The 20,821-nt window shown below is 39.3% G+C and overlaps 1 protein-coding gene across 12 annotated transcripts in view; it reads right to left on the reverse strand.

Moving 5' to 3' along the window:
- kmt2ca (lysine (K)-specific methyltransferase 2Ca) overlaps positions 1–20,821 on the reverse strand; it is a 351,109-nt gene that overhangs the window by 166,973 nt on the left and 163,315 nt on the right. For 10 of the 12 annotated variants that reach the window (XR_013499876.1, XM_078232135.1, XM_078232105.1 and 7 more), the window contains exons 7-13: positions 19,869–20,031; positions 18,368–18,539; positions 16,381–16,495; positions 12,203–12,378; positions 8,859–9,022; positions 4,661–4,717; positions 1,719–1,835 (exon numbers count right to left, since the gene is read on the reverse strand). Coding sequence is in view for 11 of the 12 variants with exons in the window: in XM_078232135.1 (XP_078088261.1) it covers positions 1,719–1,835; positions 4,661–4,717; positions 8,859–9,022; positions 12,203–12,378; positions 16,381–16,495; positions 18,368–18,539; positions 19,869–20,031 (964 nt within the window). In the remaining variant the exon portion in view is untranslated. The remainder of the gene's footprint in view (positions 1–1,718; positions 1,836–4,660; positions 4,718–8,858; positions 9,023–12,202; positions 12,379–16,380; positions 16,496–18,367; positions 18,540–19,868; positions 20,032–20,821) is intronic. The other 2 variants (XM_078232154.1, XM_078232144.1) reach the window with 1 other exon arrangement.

Below are 20,821 nucleotides of genomic sequence, written 5' to 3' on the forward strand. Positions count from 1 at the left end.
AAGGGCCTCTTTTCTATGACTTTGCAACAGGCAAAATGCTGACTGTTCCCAACCAGTCCATGTTAGCAAAACTCAAAATGCAATGTGTTCACCATTAGATGTGATTCCATGATTGGGCAATACGTGCTAAACAATCCTGATTGTGTTGAGAGTTATACTGACAACCAGTTCAAGATTATCAGTGTATTTATTATTTCTTAGAGCAATACATTTGAGAGCCAATCACAGAGCAGGCTTTTCTGGACCTGGAATGAGACAGGATTAATTAGAAACCTCATGGTAAGGTGATTGTGATTGTAACATGATAGGATTTCATCTTCAGTTTGAAGGGAAGAAGTGCGAGTCTAACACTAGGGTTTTAAACCTGAATGAAAATAATTGTAAGGGAATGAAAGCAGATCTGGCAAACTTGAATTGAGTAACTAGGTTAAAAGGTAGGACAGTAGGGTTGCAATGACAGGCTCTTAAGGAGATTTAATAACTCTCAGCAAAGATTTATCCCAGTGAGAAAGACCAACTCTTGCAAAGGGATGCGTCACCCTTGGCTGATTAACGATGTTGAGGATAGTACTGAACTGAAAGAAGTACTGTTCAAATCTGTAAAGATTAGTGGTAAGTCAGAAGATTGGTCCCATTTTAAGAGCCAACAAAAAAAAAGGTGCAAAAAGAGTACGAGAGAAAGCTAGCTAGTAATATATAAACCAATATTAAGAGATTCAACAAGTATTTAAGGGAGAAAAGAGTAAAATAAGCTGGGGTTGATCCTCTGGATAGAGAGAGAGAATTTGGGCAATTGATAATAGAAAGGAAGGAAATGGCAGGGACATTGAACAGCTATTTTGTATCTGTCTTCACTGTAAAAGACTTAGAAAACTTTCCAAAGACACTTGAAAATCAAAAGGCAAAAAAAAAAACACCATCACTAGGGAAAAGGTGCTGGGAAAACTATTAGATGTAAAGGCTGAAAGGTCCCATGGCCAGATGGCCTCGGGCCTTAAAAAAGTGGCTGTGTAGATGCATTGGCTATCATCTTGCAAAATTCCTTACATTCTGGAAGGGTCCCAGTGGACTGGAAAATAGCTAATGTAACATCTTTATTTGAGAAAGGAGGGAGGCAAAAAGCAGGAAATTACAGGCCAGTTAATTGAACATCTGCTTTAGGGAAATTGCGAAAAGCCATTATTAAGGAGGTCATATCAGGATACTTAGAAAATCATAATTTCATCAAGTTATACAAGATAGTTAAGGGAATGGAAAAGATAAATGCATTTTTAAAAAATCTTCAATTAAATTGTGAAATAAGGTCAGGGTACAAAGGTTCAAACCAATAAAATACAGATATTAGTCCAAAATGTAGTAAATTCATCATAAAAACAGTGATCAAGCTTTGTAATGGGCTTCCAGAATGAAGGATGCAGTTGAAAACTCTTGATCTGTTTTTTAAAAAAAATTATATTTATCAACAGGACACTAGAACATTTGTGAATGGATAAATATTCAGATTTATACTCTTTGTTGAGCCTATTTTAAGTGTATTCTAATCAAGAAATGAAAGTAAATGCAATCTGGGACCCAATTTGAAGGACTTGAATATTTCATCATTGTTTAAAAATACATGTTGCCTGGAACGGAGAAACGAAGAGGTAAGTTGCATGTTAGCCATTACCACAGTTCTCTTCACTCAAAAATGAAAATCAAATAAACTTGAGGGTTCCTACCATTTTCATCAGGTATAATAGTCTGATCTCCCGCATGATTAATGTCATAATCTGGCTGGTGAACACTTCCTCCTTGAGATAATTGTTCCTCAATATTCCCATTAATTTCAATAACACCTACATGTTTAGAAATATCAAAACAAAGATGTAGCAAAAGCCTAAATGCCGCTTATCAAAATCAGATTTCTATTGAACATTTTACGGTGAATGAAATGAACTCCTTACAAGAGATCTTATTTAATAAAAAATACCGGTTTTTAATCAAATAGGCTGAAGTTTGTTACGAGCAGCTTCATTAAATATAATTAAAATGAATGCAGCTCTTGCACTCAATAATTAAATGTTGTTTTAACACTGAATATTAACAATTAGCTGCTGTAAAAACTGAGGAGGAAATCACCTAATACTGCAAAACATTGTGAAAAAATACAAACCTATTTCAGGTCATGCACATACTTGTCAGGTTAAAATATTTACCAAAAATACTTAGTGAGGAAAACTCTTGAAACAAAATTATGAGCTTAAATCAAGGGTTCAGTATAAGCCGTATGTTTCAACTAGATGCTGGGTAAAACTGTCAAAATTGGCAAATCATTTTCAGAAATGTCTGTGGCACATACTGCTGCACTCCTCACTGAGCTACAGTTAGTCACCAAGACGGCTGCTGATGTAGGAACAAGGTGGCATGCTGGGTCATGGGGTTACAGATTATGGTGGTATACAATTCTGGTGTTGCTGATGCCAAACGCTTGTGAATGCCCAGTTTAGCACGGTGGTGGTGCCACACAACACAGGTTTGGTCTCCACAAGCATTGGATGACAGTTACTCCTGCCCACGGTACCACAGTAGATAGCACTGCTGCCTCACAGTTCCTAGGACCCAGGGTCACTGTCTGTGTGGTGTCTGCATGTTCTCCCTAGCCGGAGTTTTACTGCCCTATCCATCACGGAAACTGGAGCGGGCGAGGGGCAGACCACAGAAAGGTCCGTTATCTTCGCGGGATTTTGCGGTGATGGGACGAGCAAGGCCATAAAATCCCGTATGGGTTTCCTCCAGGTGCTCCGGTTTCCTCCAACAGTCCAAAAGATATACCGGTTAGGTGCATTGGCCATGCTAAATTCTCCCTCAATGTACCCAAACAGGTTCCGGGAGTTGGTGACTAGGGGATTTTCACACTAACTTCATTGCAGTGTTAATGTAAGCCCACTTGTGACATTAATAATTAAACAATGCTGTCATAGACAGATGCACATGCAACCAGTTGAGTGGCGAGAACAAAGCAAAGAAAGTAGCTTATTCTCAATTAAGTAGTACTTTACAAATGACATATTTTGCTATTCTGACCACTTTTCAAAAGAATTCTTGGCCTTGCATCTGTTGCATTTTGTGCAAATGTTTCTAAACTTTTTGCATTATTGATATTTTACTAGATTCCAAACCCTGAGGCCAGGGAGCTGCTTGTTTTAAGTTCACTTAGGGATATTGAGAATGAAGGGTTCCGATAAGGATTTTAAACCTTTGGAGAGAACATGGCAATTGCTCATGTCCAACTGAGGTAGAATTTCGCAATGCAAAATGCTCCCCCATTCTACCACACCAAATCATAAGAACATAAGAAATAGGAGCAGGAGTAGGCCATCTAGCCCCTCGAGCCTGCCACGCCATTCAATAAGATCATGGCTGATCTGAAGTGGATCAGTTCCACTTACCCGCCTGATCCCTATAACCCCTAATTCCCTTACTGATCAGGAATCCATCTATCCGTGATTTATACATATTCAACGAGGTAGCCTCCACCACTTCAGTGGGCAGAGAATTCCAGAGATTCACCACCCTCTGAGAGAAGAAGTTCCTCCTCAACTCTGTCCTAAACTGACCCCCCTTTATTTTGAGGCTGTGCCCTCTAGTTCTAGTTTCCTTTCTAAGCGGAAAGAAACAGTAGACAGTGCCTCTGCCAGAAACTTTGGGTTCAAGTCCCACCCAAGACTTGTTGGCCAAGGAAGGAATATTCATGACACAGGTTTATAACCAGTTTACTACACCTTCCAATATTTCTCCACTATTCCCAAAGGGAAATTGTGCAAAAATATTAAACAACAGACCAGCATCAAACAACCCGAGATAAGGGTGCAAACTGGAAGTAGAGCAAGAGAAAATTAGCTATACACAATTACACTGCTACATAATCAACTGATTTATATGTTTTCTAAGATGTTGGAACACTCAGGAACACAGGGCATATAAAGAATAATTGATTGTTCTTATTGAGCCATAAAGCAAAGTTCTGCCATATGCACAGTGACCCTCAACAATGAATTCGGAAATTGTACAATTAAACCTTGCGAAGGATGTAGCATCACAAATTTGAACTGATGCTGTGTCAAAGCGGGCAGAGACAATGCTCTTTCCTAATTCTAAACCCAGTTCTTGCATTGTGATGATTAAATTGTCAATCTACTAATCTGTGACTATGTAATAGCAGTGTAATAAATTGATTCCTAGTGGGGCATGTTCAGTTTCCAATACCTATGGTGTGTGCCAACAGATAAATAGGGTCCTTGTTACTGAGTCAGTTAACATTGACAACTGGAGTACCAAATTAGACTTCACATAATAATCTTGCATCGCAATTTATTATTCCCACAGAATGGCAAGCCACATCTTCCACCTGGCATACCTTAAGATATTGCAGCTGCTAGTACAGAACACAAGGTTTTCCTAAACTGGAATCTTTTCCAAGGTAAGGGTCTCTACATTATATAACTGCTGCCAAAATTTATGCTCTAGATCAACTTTGCTGAAAGAAAATAATTCCAGCTTGGAATGTAAAACAGACCGTCATATTTGGGCAGGGGCTGGATCCATGAACCACAACTAGCAAGTGACTACGTGCAATTAAATAATTGAGCAAGACAGTATCGTGATTAAATGTCCTACCTACCTAGCACAATCATTTTCCTCTCCAATAAAGCTTTTCTGGATTTATGACAGAAGAACGCTAAAATATTTCAAATACGATAGCATTAATGGCTGTTACTGATTAAAACATTTGTATAAAGATATGCAAATAAAAATCAAAACAGACACATGCAAAGCAAAAGGATTCCAAATTCATAAAAATTGGTTGGCTTCCAGAATCTCAGGTGGCGCTCTCTTCTGTCCTGAAATGCCACATTGTTTAGTCAATTGTATTTGGTTTGCTCTATTGTTGGGCTCTCTATCTGTTGTCACAACTATCTCAATTTTCTCCACTCTGTAAAGATGCACACTGTGAATTTCCTGAACGTGGGGACATTACTGAGGAAGCACTCTTTTCCAAATCGGCCCCAGTCTAAGGGATACATCTCATTGTCGTTAGAACCGTGAGGCTCTCCTTAAAGCCTGCCTAAAGGGAAAACACATCTTGGAAAACACATGTACAAACATACTTGGGAGGGGTATGTTAACCATAACTTACATATACTTCTCTCGTATTCTTATTGTCCATGTTTTTCCTTCTAAAAGGAGACCATGTGTTTAAGTCAAACTTAAGAAAGAGGCTTGCATTTATTTAGCCAGGAGACATTATTTTTGCAGTCAGTTAAGTACTTTTGAAGTGCAGTCGCTGTTATAACCTAGAGTTTGAAATCTTACTTACAGATTCTTTTTTCTCCCCAGGCAATCTATTTTCACAAGTGGGTAAAATTCAATTTTCTCATCTGTTATCAGCAGGATTTAAGTTAATAGCCCTTGGCAGACATTTTTCTTGCCTTTAAATTTGTGGTGAGCAATATACTGAAAGGGAATTCTTTGACAGAAAACAATAAGCCTTCATTAAAAGTTATTGGGAGAGGCAGGAATGTATTGTAGTGCAATCAATACAGGAGATAAGAGGGAGTTCCCAAAATACAAACTGGACAACAGCACGGTGGCACAGTGGTTAGCACTGCTGCCTCACAGCACCAGGGACCTGGGTTTGATTTCTGGCTTGGGTCACTGTCTGTGCGGAGTCTGCACGTTCTCCTCGTGTCTGCGTGGGTTTCCTCCGGGTGCTCCGGTTTCCTCCCACAGTCTGAACGACGTGCTGGTTAGGTGCATTGGCCGTGCTAAATTCTCCTTCAGTGTACCCGAACAGGTGCCGGAGTGTGGTGACTATGGGATTTTCACGGTAACTTCATTACAGTGTTAATGTAAGCCTACTTGAGATACTAATAGGTAATAAATAAACTTAAAAGTATAGTCCTTAGTTGAAAAAGATTAACGATTCCACCAACGAGTTTTTTTTTAAAAAGTCATTAAAAAGATTACCCTGCAAGCACTCAAATTTAGTTCATACATTTATAGTCCCCAAAGTAAACGAATGATGGAGCAACTAAGGAGCATTCTAGCATAGTCCACCTCTAGGAAAACAACCCAACTGTAGGAATACAGCTTTGCTTCCGGAGTGAGATGAGGATGGAGTCTATAATATTATTTTCTAATCTTTCCTTTGCACTCTTGTCTCATGACATTACTTGCTTTTGGAAGAAATTCCCGTTCACTAAAGAGCACCAAAGCAATATGATTAGCTTCTGTGTCTTCCTACGTGGGAAGGTTAGCCTATGGCCAAAATCTTCCAGCCGTTCACGCCCGCCGCCGCCAGTAAGATTGCAGAATTTGGCGCTCAGCCAAATCTCCATTCACTACAATGGGACTGGGAAATCCCAGCTGCAGACGAGGTCGAAGAATCAGGCCCTACGATTCTCTCGACTGATTACCATTAGGAATCCCTGTTATTAAATGCAAATATTGAATGAGCACAGGCTTAGTTTTAGCTGATGCCTTTGGACAGCCTAATAGCTGCTGAAACTTGGTGTACAGACCCATACACAGCAAGTGACCACTTAGGTACAGTAATGAAGGGTTGCTAATGCCTTCAGCAGCAAGATATCAGCAAGAATCAATATTTTCAGCAAAGGAAGATGAAGAGTTGGGAGAAAACAAAAACCCTTCATTCTCCGATTCAAATACACAAAGTGCATTATAAGGCAGCACATTACAAGTGAAAATTAACCTTTCAGGTTTGTGAATCCAGTTCTTACTACTGACAAGGAGGATGCTAAAAAAATTGAAGTACTTGCTTACTTAGAAATGCACAACATTCATATTCTGGCAAAACCAATTTTTTGCACTCCAATCAGATGAATGACCATCACCTAATGAAAGTCAGCTTAATAACGTGGACAGCAATTGACATTTAGGTGCCTCATTGTGTCAAAACTTTCAGAATCCACAGTGTTGCAGGCAAACAAACGTTGAGAAATGGCAACCTGCATCATTAGATACAGTTATTTAGAAAACAGCAAGAAATAGCATAAAGGATTTGGAAAGATAAATGGAGATTAATAGCATCATAGTTGGGGGGGCTGGGTGTGGGGGGTTTGGCGGGCAACACACCGACAGCATGAATGCATTTTTTTTTACTGGTTGCAGGTGTGTTTGTGTGTTCAATTGATTAAACCTGTCCAATAGATTCTTAAATTGTATAGCAAGCATCATAGAGAGTTGGTTTCAGGAACATGATAGGAACTAATGGGTTTTCAGAATGCCTATGATAGGCAGAACATCATGAATCTGTGTTAAAACTGATCACCATCTCTCAAAATTTACTTTATTAGCATTGAAAAATGCTTGAGGGGATCCATTATTAGTTAAGCCAAGAAATTCTAGCATATGAAAAGACTTTGAAATTGCACTTGCATATTAATGAGGAAGCTTTGTGCCTAAGCAGATTTGATTATGACCTGTATGTCAGTCCCAGAATGGCAGTAAATGATTGGGTAGTTCAATGGGCTAGGCAATGAAGACATGGGTCCAAATCCAAGACAGACGGATAGGATGAAAGGCAGTAATCTTATCTAAAATTACTTTGGGCGATTTTTACTCAGTTCCTAGTCAGCATGAGTCCAAAACTGCTAAAGCAGATTGTTTCATTACCATAAACTGAATTTCACTCTTAACTGCTACATCTGATCTGGGATTGTCCAATATCAGCACGTGTCCCCAAAATGCAAAGCATCCCATGCTCAACAGTACAGAATTAATTAAGACAAATTAAAAAGTTAATAGAAAGCGTTGAGTCAGTTCCTGCATAGAACTGAATCCTTTAGCAGTGCAGTGCGTTCATACAACTGGCAATGGGCCCACTCCCTCAACTCTTTCAAAATCAAGCTATAAAGAGCAAACTCTAAATAATTTTGAACAAACATCAGGCAGTCCTCTAATGATCCAATACCCATGCCTATTCCTTTTCATCACCCACACTTTAGTCTACACATTAATTGTAATGGAGGCCTTTTCTCATCCAGGCATGTGGGATGTGTTAACAAATTATTTCACTGGAGGAAAGAAACAAGAAATTCCCTTTTTTTAAAAAAACTAATCATCAGTTTAAAAACATTTAGATAGAAAAACCTCTCATGTCAAATAAAACAACAGCACAGTCTGGTGAAAAGTTCTCCAAAATAGCAGAAGATTCCCTCATTACGTGGCAGACATTCTCTACGAAGCTTGTTGCCAAGTGAAGATAATAATATGATTCACCAGTCTACACTGTGAAGCTGATCATCTAAGTGCCCCATGACTTAAATGCAAGTTATGTAGAGGCTGGAGTCTTCCTAATTTCAGAACAATTAATGATCTGAAAAATGGATGCTTTGAGTACTCCCGTAAACTAACTCACCAGCTTTACCAATCAAAATGTTCCATTAGCTGTTAGAATCAGTTCTTTCATGCACAAAAACATTTATAGTGACTTACTAGAAAATATATGTTTGATGACCTTTTTATACCTGCCGTTCTTATCCTTTGACTACTCTCTTGGTTTGGGAGAGGGGAGAAACAGGGCAATACAAGATAGCTCAAGAGTGGAATACAATGGTGATTCAGGCACAAGTTTGATGCAATGAAAAGTAGGGCAATCTTTTTGAATCCAATGCAGTCCACCAACTGTTTGGTAGCTGCTCCATCCTCCGAAAGAGTTTTTTTGCCACAATAAAGGCCCACCTTCAATTCAATTACCATACAAAGTGAAATCGATTAGTTCCACTACTACCCTTCAGTAAGTGAAATGCTCTTATATTTTTAAAACCTCACATTTCAATATGTATTTATATTCTTACCTGTAGTATTTTCTTGAACCGAGTCAACAACCTCATTGTTTGCGCAAGATTGAATATTTTCCATCTGAGCCTCTGTTTCTTTACACATTGTACATATGTAGCATTCCTTTAGCGAAATGTCCTCAGTATTTTCCAAAGATCTGTCACATTCTATGTGAATCCATCTAGAGAGGATACCACAAAGATTGTTGAATGTTTTAATAAGTGCAAAATATACAAATCACGGTTATAGTGATAAAACATCAAGTTTCCTGAGGCACACAGTTCATAATGGCCCAAGATTAATTGACTTTACTGTTCTGAGTTAGCCGAACCATGTGCATAGGAAGGAATGAGGAAAAACAGTCATAAAAAAGAGATATTAAATAGTTCAGTCAAATGAATAAACTCAAAAATTACAAAGTAGTATTGAATCAAAATGGACAATAAATTTAGCTTTCCAAATTTTCAATCAAGCCAGCTTGCACTCAGACTCGAAAGACTTGGTTACAAATTCACATCTCGGTTACATGTTAAAAATGGAGGACATACATAATGAGTGTTCTTTGGAGCTTTTAATGAAATGGTAGTAATCAAATGATTAACAAAAAATCCTTCAATAGAATCAAAGGTGCTTTGCCATAATCCCAGACGACGTGGAGTGGTACAGTTCTAAATTGGGTGTAGGAGCAGAGGCTGTTCTCTCCTTTGAGGGGGAAAGCTGACTGGTGATGATTTAACCTGAGGATCGCCACTTCTCAGGCGAGGGGAAATGTTGAGAAGGCGGGCCTTCTCAGCTGGTACGGGAATTGAACCCACACTGATGGCATCGCTCTGCATCACTAACCAGTCATCCAGTCAAGAGAGCTAAACCGACTCCACTTTAGTGGCAGACTAACAGCAGCATTGGCATAACCCTGGCAATATGTCAATTGTCCAATCACTTGACCTGGAACTAATGTTTGCTACAAGTAATTTTTCAGAGTGGTGTGAAGGAGTGGGGGAAAGAGATGGAAAGACAAAAAAGAAATCTTTAATATGGATGGATTGAGGTGTCTATTTCTGCCCTCTAAATCTGTTCCCAAGGCGGCATACTCAACTGACTCTCCTCAGTGGGTAGGGGAGTTGACAATTTAAGCAAAGTTTATTTTTCTCTTCGGCAAACAATTCTCTAAGGAAAGCAAGCATATTATTTACATATAAAAAACACATTTCCCTTTTTAAATGAGAGAACTCTTCACTTGCTTGTACTTACTTCGATTCAAAGCTCAAGTGAAATACCTGTTGCCAAATGGAAGAACCAGACTCCATTCAAATGGGATAAAATTCCAAGTTCAAACCTGCCATTTCCTGGTGCTGGAATTAACTATACTGAGGTAAATATAGATTTCAACAACAGGAATATTCTCTTAAAAGTTGCACTTCCACAGCAACAATTGGAAGAACTTCCAGTAGCACAAAATGCTAAAGAGTTAATGAATAATCATCAACATTATAGATCAAGGTGCCTGAATCCTATTTGTTCAACAATGAAGCTTCATTAAAAGGGTCATTAAATCCAAAGAAAAATGAAATATTAATCAAAAGGGCAATAAAAGCACAATGTCTGGCTTTATGTTCAGACAGTAGCTTTCCCCCTTTCATAGTTGGACCGATGCATTCACATTAAAAAAGTGCTACTTGTATGAACCCTGTTCAATACTTGGATGGAGATAGCACTTAATGAGCTAAAAGGATAGATGCAAAAAAAGCCCTGATGTGTAGAGAAGGCATGGTGGCGCAGTGGTTAGCACTGCTGCCTCACAGCACCAGGTACCCGGGTTTGATTCTGGCTTTGGGCACATTCACTCTGTGTCTGCGAGGGTTTCCTCCAGGTGCTCCAGTTTCCTCCCAAAGTCCAAACACATGCAGGTAAAATAGATTGGCCATGTTAAATTGCCCTTTACTGTCCAAAGATGTGTAGGTTAGGTGAATTAGCCATGACAAAAGCATGGGGTTGCTGGGATAGGGTGTGGGATGGGCACAGCACTAAAGTGGATGCAGGAGCAGGGGGACCTGGTGCATATGTGCATAAAGCACAGAAATTGGCAGAACATTCTGAGAGCAAGTTAATAAAAAATACAGCATGCTAGGATTTATCAACAGAGTGCAGCACAGATTCACGTGAATGGATAAACAAATGAGGAACTTCAAATACATAGATTGGATGGTTGGGACTGTTTCTATTGGAGTAGAGAAGGTTGAGAAGGGATTTGACGGGGGTATTAAAAATCATGAGGGGACTGGAGAGAGCAGACAGGAGAGCAGACACCATTTCCCAATGGTGAAAGGATCAAGGACCAGAGGGCACAGATCTTTTTCACACAGTGAGTGGTTAGGACCTGGAATGCACTACCTGAAAGTGTGGTGGAACGCAGGTTCAATCGAGACAGTCAAGGAAGAATTGGATTATTATGTGAAAAGAATGAATGTGCAGGGCCATGCATGGGGTGAAAGTGGGAGAGGGCCACTAGATGAATTGCTCTTTCAGAGAGCCAGCACAGACACCTTGGGCCAAGCAGCCTTCTTCTGTACTATAACCATTCTATGATTCTTTGAGTAGCAGGAAATCATTACAACAGATTTCACCAAGAACAGGATGTTTAACTTTTACCTCCTTGAACATATAGCAAAACACCACCACATTAACTCTCTCAAACAACACATTAATTTTTCTCATAGTACAAAATGTGAGTGAGAATCCATTAACAGTTGACTTATACATTAAGTTAAAGCTACTATTATGGATTCATAAAACCTGAAGTTAGAAAATAACCAATTATTCTCTGCCAGGATAAGAGACTGTCAGTGTATCTCCAATCCAGATACCCTGTGGAACATCCTCCACCAATTCAAGTATAGAATTTTTAATACCTCATTCCTACATTACAACAGTGACTACACTTCAAAAGGTACTTCAATGGCAGTAAAGTGCTTTGGAATGCCTAGTGATCATGAAAGGCGGTACATAAAAGTTCATCTTTCTTTCTGTTATCGTAATACAATTTCAAATTCAACAGACCATCAGTAGCGAAGTACTCTAAATATAAACACCTCCAATTTTAAATTATTGACATGCAGGTAGGGTAAACTAATCCATTTTTAAATGCTCCAGCCACTCAACATTACTGTACTCAATTATGTACAGATTAACAAGGTCAGCTGAGTAGGTAATACTTAAAGCAGCAAGTAATAAATGGACAGTCAAAATGTGAGGGAAAAGGACAGAATGCAAAAAGAACGAATGAAAAACAAATTACATGTGCTAAAGGCAACCTTCAATGAAGCTGTGGTTACAACACCTGAGCCAAGAGAAACCTGCTTACCTCTTGCACATCTGACAATGCAACATATCCTTCTGGGAGTCTTGATAGGAGGTCTTGTCACAGAGTGGACAGGACAGGCTGTGGTCTTGTTGCTGGTAGCAGCTAGCACAAAGTGAACAATTGTGGTGCCAATGAGTGCTGGTCCGTGCGCCACAGTCAACACACACCCTGCAATTCTGAAGTGAAAAAAACATGTGTGTTAAAACACAGTATCAGATAGTTACAACAAAAATCGACAACTAAATAATATAAGCCAATTAATGGTTCAATCTGACAAATAATGAAACAAAAACAAGAAAACTGGAAATCTAAAACACAAACAGCAAATTATAGAAATACACAAAGCAGTCAGCATCTGTAAACAGAAAAAAAGGCACTTTGTTTCTTTACAGATGCTGGCTAATGGGTTATTTTATTTCCAGAAATTTCTGCTATTGCTTAAGGTGACTGATGCAACCTCAGGAATTATCCAACTTCCCTGTGTTTCCAAAGCATTTTGTTGGAAAAGTGTTTTGATGAATTCTCATGTGCATAGAAATCAGATTGTAGCAGCTTATCGCGTGCCATTGACTTCCACGTAACTATTTGTAGACTGGCTATCTTGTGAACACTGAAAGGTTCTTGGAATTAGCTTGTAGTTACATTAGGGAAGATACTGGTGAAATAACTGGTGGATGCAAAGACAGGAAAGTCAGTGTTTTGCAGTGAGCTATACTGAGGCCATTGGAGAAACAGTCAGGGGTATTGTTAGGAAAGGTTCCATCAGGAGTTGGTGTACGACTTTGGGCCCTTTAGTGGAAGAGAGTCCAGAAGCTGTCATATGAAATCTGGACAAACGTGAAAATGAACACAATGAGGAATGAGCAATCACTGTTCAGTCTGTCCATCGCATTCAAACCTTTAAATTTGTATCTGAGAATTAAAGAGACAATTTTTAAAATCTAATTTCAGCCTGCTAACAAGTTGTATTCATCTACTGAGCACTGAGGTCAGCATTCCCTATGCTAAGAGGCAGTGTACAGCTTTAGCCAAGTGGCAGTACATAGTATTTGAAGATTTGATATACAATGAGAAATTAAATGCAATTTAAGTTTAGTTTTTGCATAGGAGTGAGGTTAATATTTGAACTTGCAAACTGGTGCTAGAAAATGACCAGAAACTTATGCCAACTTTGAAACCCAATGCCAGCATCAAAAGCTCACAGATTAGAGTCAAAGGTTCCATTGCATCCAACCTCACAATAGCATCACCCTCCCCCAACCCCACCTCAACAGAAGAATTTTCTATTTCAGTCATGCTCAGACACCCCCCCTCCCCAAATCAGACTGCCATTTAGTGCCAAATTTTCAAATTACAAGCAATTCTGTGATGTAGACTTGCACCTAAGTCAAATTGTTAACCAGTTAAAGTTATACTTGTACAGCATGCTTCAGATCTATTGTGCTGACAGGAGGCACATATCAGAGGGCTATATGGGGAACTGCAGGCACAAACTCACATTGCTTCTGGGGACAAGGCTCCCTTGTGTGATGCTGCAGTGATTGACAGGTGCTCCTGTGTTTACAGCATATGTCAAAAACTATTACTGAAGCACTGTACCTGAAAATTGGAGGAAAAAATAACACTGACAGAGACATGAGCAGGAGACATGAAAAGAAGGCCAGTTTCAGACTAAAGGAGCAAAATACCTACAGTAAGTATTGTAAGCACTTCTGAAGAGTTTGACATCCAAATTCAAAACTAAACGATACAAGTTCATTTATTCCATGAACCAAGCAAGTTTTGCATTTCTATGCTGTTATTTTTCTTGTTAAATATTCAATCATTTGGGCAACTCTTACATGGACGAAAAATGTTTTGAAAGCTGGAAATATGTTTTGTGTTAGAAAGAAATAGGAATACTCTTAATAAATTGCACTAATCACACATTGGGGGCCTAGTTGCAAGCCAACAATACCCATGCTCAGTTGCCAACCTTAGCTAGATCACTATTAGATACAACCAAGTGGATACCATCTGCTTGCCCAAGGGTGCAAGAGCACAGTTTGAGAAAGTCATTACTTTGCATAAGTCATAGCATGTAAATCGCAATAATATAAACAGAGAACCAAGAAATAAATGTAGGCACTGCTTCGGTTAAATTTAAAGAACATGAGACAAACCAGGAAGAGCGAACATCAGATTTGGGTTTTTAAGAAGCTGAAGTTTGAATGGTAAGGAAAAGAATGATTACAGGAGGCAGGGTTTCCACAGCTTCGATGTCAAACAAATTAACAAACTCAAGTAGCAGACAAGATTTTATTTCTCTAACATGTTTCTGGTTGGACTCCCTCGCTCTACTGGCAACTTACACAAAACTCCATCAGCTCATATTCTGCCACTTCTACCAGCATCGTACTTGCCAACTTTTATTGGCACCAACTTCTAATGCACTAAATTTGTACTGGTAATATGTCTATCGTCTTCTTTATCTTCACAAACTGCTGGCTCCAAATCTCAGCTTGCACGCTCTAAACCTTACATAGTACCAGAGTTTCTAGAAATTTCTTCCTACACTTCTTTGCTTCTCCATCTTTACTAGTCTCAGAACAGGCCTCTGACATCTGCTCAGTCACTTGCCCAATTCCCTGCTTTGTGTCTACTGCTCTCCCCCATAACACCTTGGGACACTTCATGAAAGACACCATATAAATGTGAGTTGTTATTGTGCATGATAGTGTGACTAGTCTTGACTTCAACACTAAAGTTGCTAGGAGGAAGAAAAGCAAATGGTAAACAGAAATGGAAGAAATATACTGCTCAAGGAAGGTGGATCTAGAATCATTAACCAACTCTCAGTCCTGCTTGGCAATCATCCCTAGCCTCTTGTACTGTGACAAATATTGTACAAGCACAGAGTTGAGAAATGGCTTTAATCTCACAACAGACCCCCAAGAAGCGAGGAACAGGATTGGTCAGCATGAAAATACACCAAAGATAAACACGAGCCAAAAACAAGCAGCACAAGTTTTGGATCCAGAAACTTGAGTCCCAGGCCCTGACCAGTGGCCTCTCAGGCAAAACTCAACTGAATGGTTGTTTTTCAACAGGTGGTGGGCAATTTGGTGGGCAAATTAAAATAGGCTTGCACTACTTTTGAAAAATGATTACACCTTATTGGTTTTAGTTGGGCAATCTGAGGTGGCTGAGGAGAAAAATGTGGTGGCCAAAATACTGACTATTGCACAAAATTTCCAGATACTTTTCAACAGCTCTCTCTCCCCTTTATTAAACCTTGCCAGTACCTTGGAGAAGAACCTTTAAAAATCTATGCAATCATTCAATTTTTCACTAATTCAGGACTTTAATAGAATGAAGAACACCTAGGGACATGAACGTTGAACAGCTGAAATGAACAGCATAAAACATACGGAGCTGTGTTTAAGCGCCAAGTGGGGATGCTGTGTAGCAAAAAGACAACTTGTATTAGAGCAGAACCAAGGAAGCCCAGTAAATATTAACAATTAGGCCCAGTTAGCATGTAGTAGGCTGTCGCAGGGAATGGGCCTTTGCACTGGTAAGTCTTTAGGGGTGCAGGAGTCCGACAGGCTCCACTATTGGCAGAGGAAGCCTGGGACAAGGGAGGCTCCTCCTAGTCTGCAAGTAAACAATCAAATTTTTGTCTTAACAACTTACCTTTTGTGGCCTCTTTTGGTCCTAGATCTACTTCCTGCCAGCTTTGGCTTGGTTGGTAAACACCATTTTTCTAGCTTGAGCCTCAGATTGATGCTGTGTTATTGGGACTCAATCTCTATATTCAAATGCAGACCATACTAGCTACAGGCAGCGCTCCTTGCGTCTACACGGGTGTAGTTAAAATGGGTAGAAGGCATGTCTCTCACTCCATTTTAACTGCCAGGTTTCTGTGGGGCATGGGGTATTAAAAGTCCCCCATTAGGTGCAGATAAGATGCAGCCAAGGCCCATAGCTTCAGCCCCAAAGTAAAATTAACATTTAGGAGGTGGATGGGAGGCAGGTGTGATGGTGAGAAGAGAAGGTTCAATGACATATTATAATCCAAATACAACAATTATTTTGATTGTTTTCTGAAACTTCATAAGAATTTATCAAATTTTGTTGAGTCAGATGCAATGCTAACTGTCCAAATGAGATACTAGCAGATTAAAATTGTCACTCACTTTACACCTCCAGCCATTTGTAGGTATTGATTCCATTGCTGGTTGGAGGCAAAACGTGTGATAGCCTTTGTCACAGAGGTCACAAACCAACATTTTGCTGTCATCCCCTGGATGCCTGAAAGGATTAAAAAAATGATGAATTTAAAGACACTTTCCTTGAAAAAGCAAACTAGTCATTCAATTACAAAACTTGCAAAGAGCCCCAGGTCTTCAAACCCTCAGAGGTGACGAGGAAGACCAGACAAATCTTGTGTTGTATAGTTACTTAACAGCACTGCCACTGACAACAGTCCCAACTTCAGCTGGCAGACTAAAACATATATCAGAGATTTTTTTAACAGTGTTAATATATTTTCTTGCCACTGGATGCAATGACAAGCTTTTCTAGCTACAAATGCACTGAACCTATCCCCACAGGAGCCTGTATTGTGACTTACTGCTTGCTAGACTGTACAATCCTCTACCAGCTTTAGAGGAGGAACTCAATCTCAATGGAAGAACTTGTAGTACAATATTAAGGGGTGGGCTCAAGGCACATGGTCTCGTATGCAATTTTGCAGAAGCTTTTGCTGAAGTGGTTCCACAATATAAATATACATAGATTTACTTGGTCATTTATTGAAACTATACAGAATCATAACGACACAGAAGGCAGTCATTCAGACCATCAAGTCCCTGTTAACCCCCTGTAGAGCAATCCTATTAGTCCTATTCCCCTACTTCAGCCCCATAGCTCTAAGTTTATTTCCCTCAAATATCCATCCAATTTCTTTTTGAAATTTCATTCATCATCCTCACTTCCTCCATCCTTGGAGGGAGCAAGCCCCAGGTCACTACCACTCACTGCATAAAAAGTTCTTCCTTACATCCTCCTTGTACCTCTTGTTCAAAACCCGAAATATGTGTCCCCTGGTCCTTGTACCATCAGCTAATGGAAACAGCTTTTCTTTGTCTACCTTATCCCAGCTTGTCATATTCTTAAACACTTAATATCAATCCTATTTCAAATCTCCCCTCGATGTCCTTTGCCCCAACTTCTCCAACCTGACCTTATAGATAAAATTCCTCATCCCCAGAACCATTCTGGTAAAACTCCTCCGCTCCCTCTCGAGGTGCCTCAAACTCTTCCTAAAGTGAGGTGACCAGAATACGCTTGAAACGAAACAGGTAAAGTATCAACATTTTCCATAGTACAAAGTACACAGCAGCATAACCGATGGTAAATAAGCTGCAGGTCTTTATATCTGAGAAATCAACATTTTTCCTGAAAATGCAAGATGCATTCTTAATTGCAAAAGGTGTCATGCCTTTTTTTCAAAAGAGACTTTGAGATTTAATACGAATGGGCAAGTTTAGGAAGTTACAAAGTTGTTACTCTCACCAAAACTCTGTGAATGTTCTGTCAGTAACAACAAAATGCTGTGCTTATGCTTTTATTTTAAGCAGCTTTGCAAATTATGACCAAGGTAATTGAGGGCAAACACACCTGTGTCTAAATTTCTTGCGGGTCAATGCTAACTGACGGCATCATAGAGATGTAGCAGATGAGAAGCTCTGAAGCCGCAGATAACAAACAAAAAACATATCCCTAAAAAATATCTTTTGAATGCTATTGGCACAATCCTCCACAGAGTGGAATTTGGGTTTCAATCAATATGAGAGCTTGGCATGAATATAGAGGAGTGAAAGTTAAAATTAAGCATTTTTTTTTGTACAGAGTTAAATGAAACAATCCTTTAGCCAAAATATTAAAAAGGACCTTGGTAAAATAATTTTTCGTCCACTTTGCGTGCAGGAATTCTTTTTTCATTTCACCATATTGATAACTTAGAACGAATTATTTCCCTGGCCCTATGTTTTACTTCAATTCACACAATTACATAATTTGTCTGAAACATGTTACACAAATCTTGGCTGAAGCTCTGCTATCTTGAACCTTGAAAACTTGCACCCACATTAAAAAGGAAGCATTTAATGTGGAATTTACCTGCAGGTCTGGCAGATTTTGCATTCTGGGCACTGCCAACCAGCCCGTTTCAAAGGGGTCACAACTATGTCCAGGCATGCTCCATGGTAATGCTGTCCACAACTAGTGCAGAAAAGTTGATCTAAAAGTTCTCCTGGGCTGTCACAAACAGCACAATTTGCTTCTTCCTTGGCTGAAGAATAAAATGTTAACAAAAAATATTTGAGTGCAATTTGAAGTCAAAATGAACTAAAGTACAGTAAGTTTCTATTTATTTATATACTCTCTCTCACACACACACACATATATCTATTTCATGGTTACTCATTATGCTCAAATCAAGAACAAGGATATATACAAGTCCGAGTATCTGAAAGGTTTGTAATAAACCAGCCAATTACAGAACTCAACATCTGAAAACTTCTCATTTCTCAACACATGAAAAGAGAAAGCAACAAGCAGCCTATTGCTCAACTTCAGCTGGACAATTCTTGTTGGTTCACAGATCAGCTTCAGACAACATGCTATGTGATAATGAACATCAACCAGGAAAAATCTAGTCTCAATCTCCTGGTGGTTCTGCATTTACAAAGAATTATACAAAGAAAGGGAAATGCTGTATTTAGTATTTGGCCTGTGCTTAATTAGCTGATGTGGTGTGCACTGAGATGTCACAGCTGACTTCAGTATCTCCTAACTTGGGGGATTTTGGAAAGAGAAAATAAAAATCAATCTGGATTTCCATTCCTGTTGGAAATAGTAGACTGGATGTTGAGGTTGGGTGAGGATATGATGGGTCCCTGCTGGGATGTCACTCGTGGTTAACAAGATGCCACATTTATTATCCAGCTGTACACATGAATTATGGTTATGCTTGCAAGCCTCCAAAGGGCTGTCAACAGTTGTAGAATGTTAATACCGCACGTTACCATGCTTGGAAAAAAAGCGTAAGTTTGACAATAAATACATCGTCCAACTAAGACTACTTGGCATGTGGCTTTCAATGTGTTAAACAAAGAACCGCATCGATGGTAGTTACAAAAAAATCCAGAGAGGAAATTAATTGGCTTCCTTGGCGAAGGCAGGGGAACAGTAAAGTAGCCAGTTAATTAGGTAACAAAACAAAGGCACCATGGTGCAGCAAAAACTGAAGTTCAGATTTGGCTATCACACCAAGGTTCTCCAAAGTTGCACTGTCATTCACATCAGACTTAAATAGAAACACATACAATTTCAAAAGACCTGGAGAAGGAAAGAAGGAAATTGCAACCCAACCCCCCACTGCCTCCGTGTTTACAACATAATTCATTAAAAACAATTCTAGCTTAGTTTTTAGAAACATCGTGTCAATCTGGTCGAAACCTACAGTTAACTTCCATTACATATATTACTTGAGAGTTGGGTTGGATTTAGATCTTAAAATTTGCGCTGTGTGAATGCCATATTTCAATGGTTCTAGAACATCAACCAGGGTTTGGAAGGATCATAGGTGGAGCAGGAATTGGAATGTGCTTGCACTCACATCGTTCCGGAGCCTGATCGATGTGTTCTGGACAGAGGAGAGTGAGTGTCTTGATATCCTGAAATGTACCAGCTCCAGCTGCACATGGATAATGGTACAGCTGATTGCATTTCACTTCTGAGCATTTGATGGTGGCTCCAAGGTGCTTACAGTACGCACAATGCTGAAATAGAATAAAATATCAGGTGATTATTTAAATAGGCGATTTTATTTAAAAATCTAGAAATTATAAATTGGAATAATTAAAGGGCATTCATAATCAGCTTATGAATGGTATGTGTCCATGCACAGCCATAACCATTTTGCTTCAAGATTGACATTTAAACTGCAAAATCACCAAGAAAAGAATTCCAACAAATTGGATCATTTCCACAGGAACGCTTGAAAATCCGATATTTTTAAACGCTAACAATTGGTACAATGCTCGATCAAAAAACTGAGTGCTAACAAGCAAACCACGTAAGTGATATCTGACAACAAATGAAAGCAGCTGCCTTTTGCCTTTAATTGTGACAACAATGTCCAATAAACTGGTCAATAATCACTTGACGCAGGAATCGGAGACAGTGAGTGGAATTTTCCCGTCCCGCCCATCACGGGAATCATAGCGGGCGGGACACGGACCATGCAAAGGTCCATTGACCTCGGGTGGGATTTTCTGGCATTGGAGCGAGCACGGCTGGAAAATCCCACCCAGTATGTTCAGATGTACTTATAGTACGAGTGAATATCCAATTGCATTGAGTCTGGATGCTACAATAATGGTGAGAGGGGAAGATTTCAGGGCCCATATAATGAACTGTTTACCTCAGCTTTTAAAAAATATTTTTGAACAAACACAGTTTTAGGTGAACTAAATTACCTATGTTTCTGGCAGTTCCTGAGCCAGGCCCTCAAATAAAAAAAATATGCTCTTAGTTTTGTGTGACCTTTACACAAATCAATAGAAAAAA

The sequence above is a fragment of the Mustelus asterias genome, chromosome 2, assembly GCF_964213995.1.
Source record: "Mustelus asterias chromosome 2, sMusAst1.hap1.1, whole genome shotgun sequence".
Lineage (NCBI taxonomy): Eukaryota > Metazoa > Chordata > Chondrichthyes > Carcharhiniformes > Triakidae > Mustelus > Mustelus asterias.